Source organism: Propithecus coquereli, unplaced genomic scaffold (genome assembly GCF_000956105.1).
Source record: "Propithecus coquereli isolate 6110/MARCELLA unplaced genomic scaffold, Pcoq_1.0 Scaffold77, whole genome shotgun sequence".
In the NCBI taxonomy this organism is placed as follows: domain Eukaryota; kingdom Metazoa; phylum Chordata; class Mammalia; order Primates; family Indriidae; genus Propithecus; species Propithecus coquereli.
The window spans coordinates 6,329,030-6,330,314 of NW_012153840.1; the positions used below are offsets into that span (position 1 = coordinate 6,329,030).

At 35.6% G+C, this 1,285-nt stretch overlaps 1 protein-coding gene across 1 annotated transcript in view; it reads left to right on the top strand.

Moving 5' to 3' along the window:
• The window catches only part of LZIC (leucine zipper and CTNNBIP1 domain containing), an 11,863-nt gene that overhangs the window by 7,406 nt on the left and 3,172 nt on the right, over positions 1-1,285 (top strand). Inside the window, exons 4-5 of the mRNA XM_012662502.1 lie at positions 82-217; positions 548-646. Coding sequence (XP_012517956.1) covers positions 82-217; positions 548-646 — 235 coding nt within the window. The remainder of the gene's footprint in view (positions 1-81; positions 218-547; positions 647-1,285) is intronic.

Consider the following 1,285-nt stretch of genomic DNA (forward strand, 5'->3'; position numbering starts at 1 on the left):
AAAAAAAAAAAAAAAGTACTAAGATTGCATTTTTCACTTAGAACTCTATATTTCTATATTATATTATTCACTGTACTTCAGAGAAGAACTTGATACAGATGAATATGAAGAAACCAAAAAGGAAACTCTGGAGCAACTAAGTGAATTTAATGATTCACTGAAGAAAATTATGTCTGGAAATATGACTTTGGTGGATGAACTAAGTGGAATGCAGCTGGTAAGCTAATTTATTTATATCAGTGACAGAGTTTGGTTCTTTTTTTCTCTTATATTTTAGATAGAAAATGTACCCTTTTTTGGGTGTGACTTACTAGATGAGTGTCTACTTATGCATAAAACAGCATATCCTTCTAGATCTTCATTTAGTTATGTATTTGGCTACAGTGACATGCACACAAATAGCAAATGAAAACTGAAATTATAACAGTATTTGATGAACAGTAAAAGACCCATCAGTCAAGGGTCAAAGTGCCCAGTCAAAGACCCATGTCACAGTATCTGATTTGTTGGAATGTTTTCGTTAGTTTTTGCCTTCTTCTGTTTCTAGGCTATTCAGGCAGCTATCAGCCAGGCCTTTAAAACCCCAGAGGTCATCAGATTGTTTGCAAAGAAACAACCAGGTCAGCTTCGGACAAGGTTAGCAGAGGTAAAGTTTCTTTGAATTGATCCGGTCGCTGTGTGTTTCTTTTCCTAGCGCAAGAATTCGCTCATTATGATATTTTACAGTTTAAAAATTGGTCAGTGGATTTTAGAGCCACAACCTACAATTTTCTGACAACAGTAATACTTTGAGCAATTTTGGTTGATAATGAATGTAGAGGTTTAAACAGTGTGTGGCAGTTTAAATGGCCACTAACCACTTCTACTTGGACTCTACTTTTAATGTTTTACCATCTACTTCTGGAGTCCTAACTTGAAATCTCGTGGAGCATCATTAGCAGCATTGTTGTGTGCATATGTAGCCTAGCTCATCTAAGAATTTCAAGCATCGTTATAAACCTGATAGTTCCAGAAGTCTCTTTACAGACTTACATATAATTAAAAGTTAACAAGTTATTTGCAACTATGGGTAATTCAGTAGCATGGTGATTAAGAGGATGGACTTGGGTCAGACTGGCTGGATTTGAATCCCTCCTCCGCTACTGAGTTATGTGACCTTAGGCAAGTTATTTTATTCAACCTCTTTGTGCCTCAATTCCCTTTCTGTAAGAAGATGATAATGATAGTCCCTGCCTCTTATGATTGTTAGGAGGATTAAATGAAATCATATGTGTAAAAGCACTTA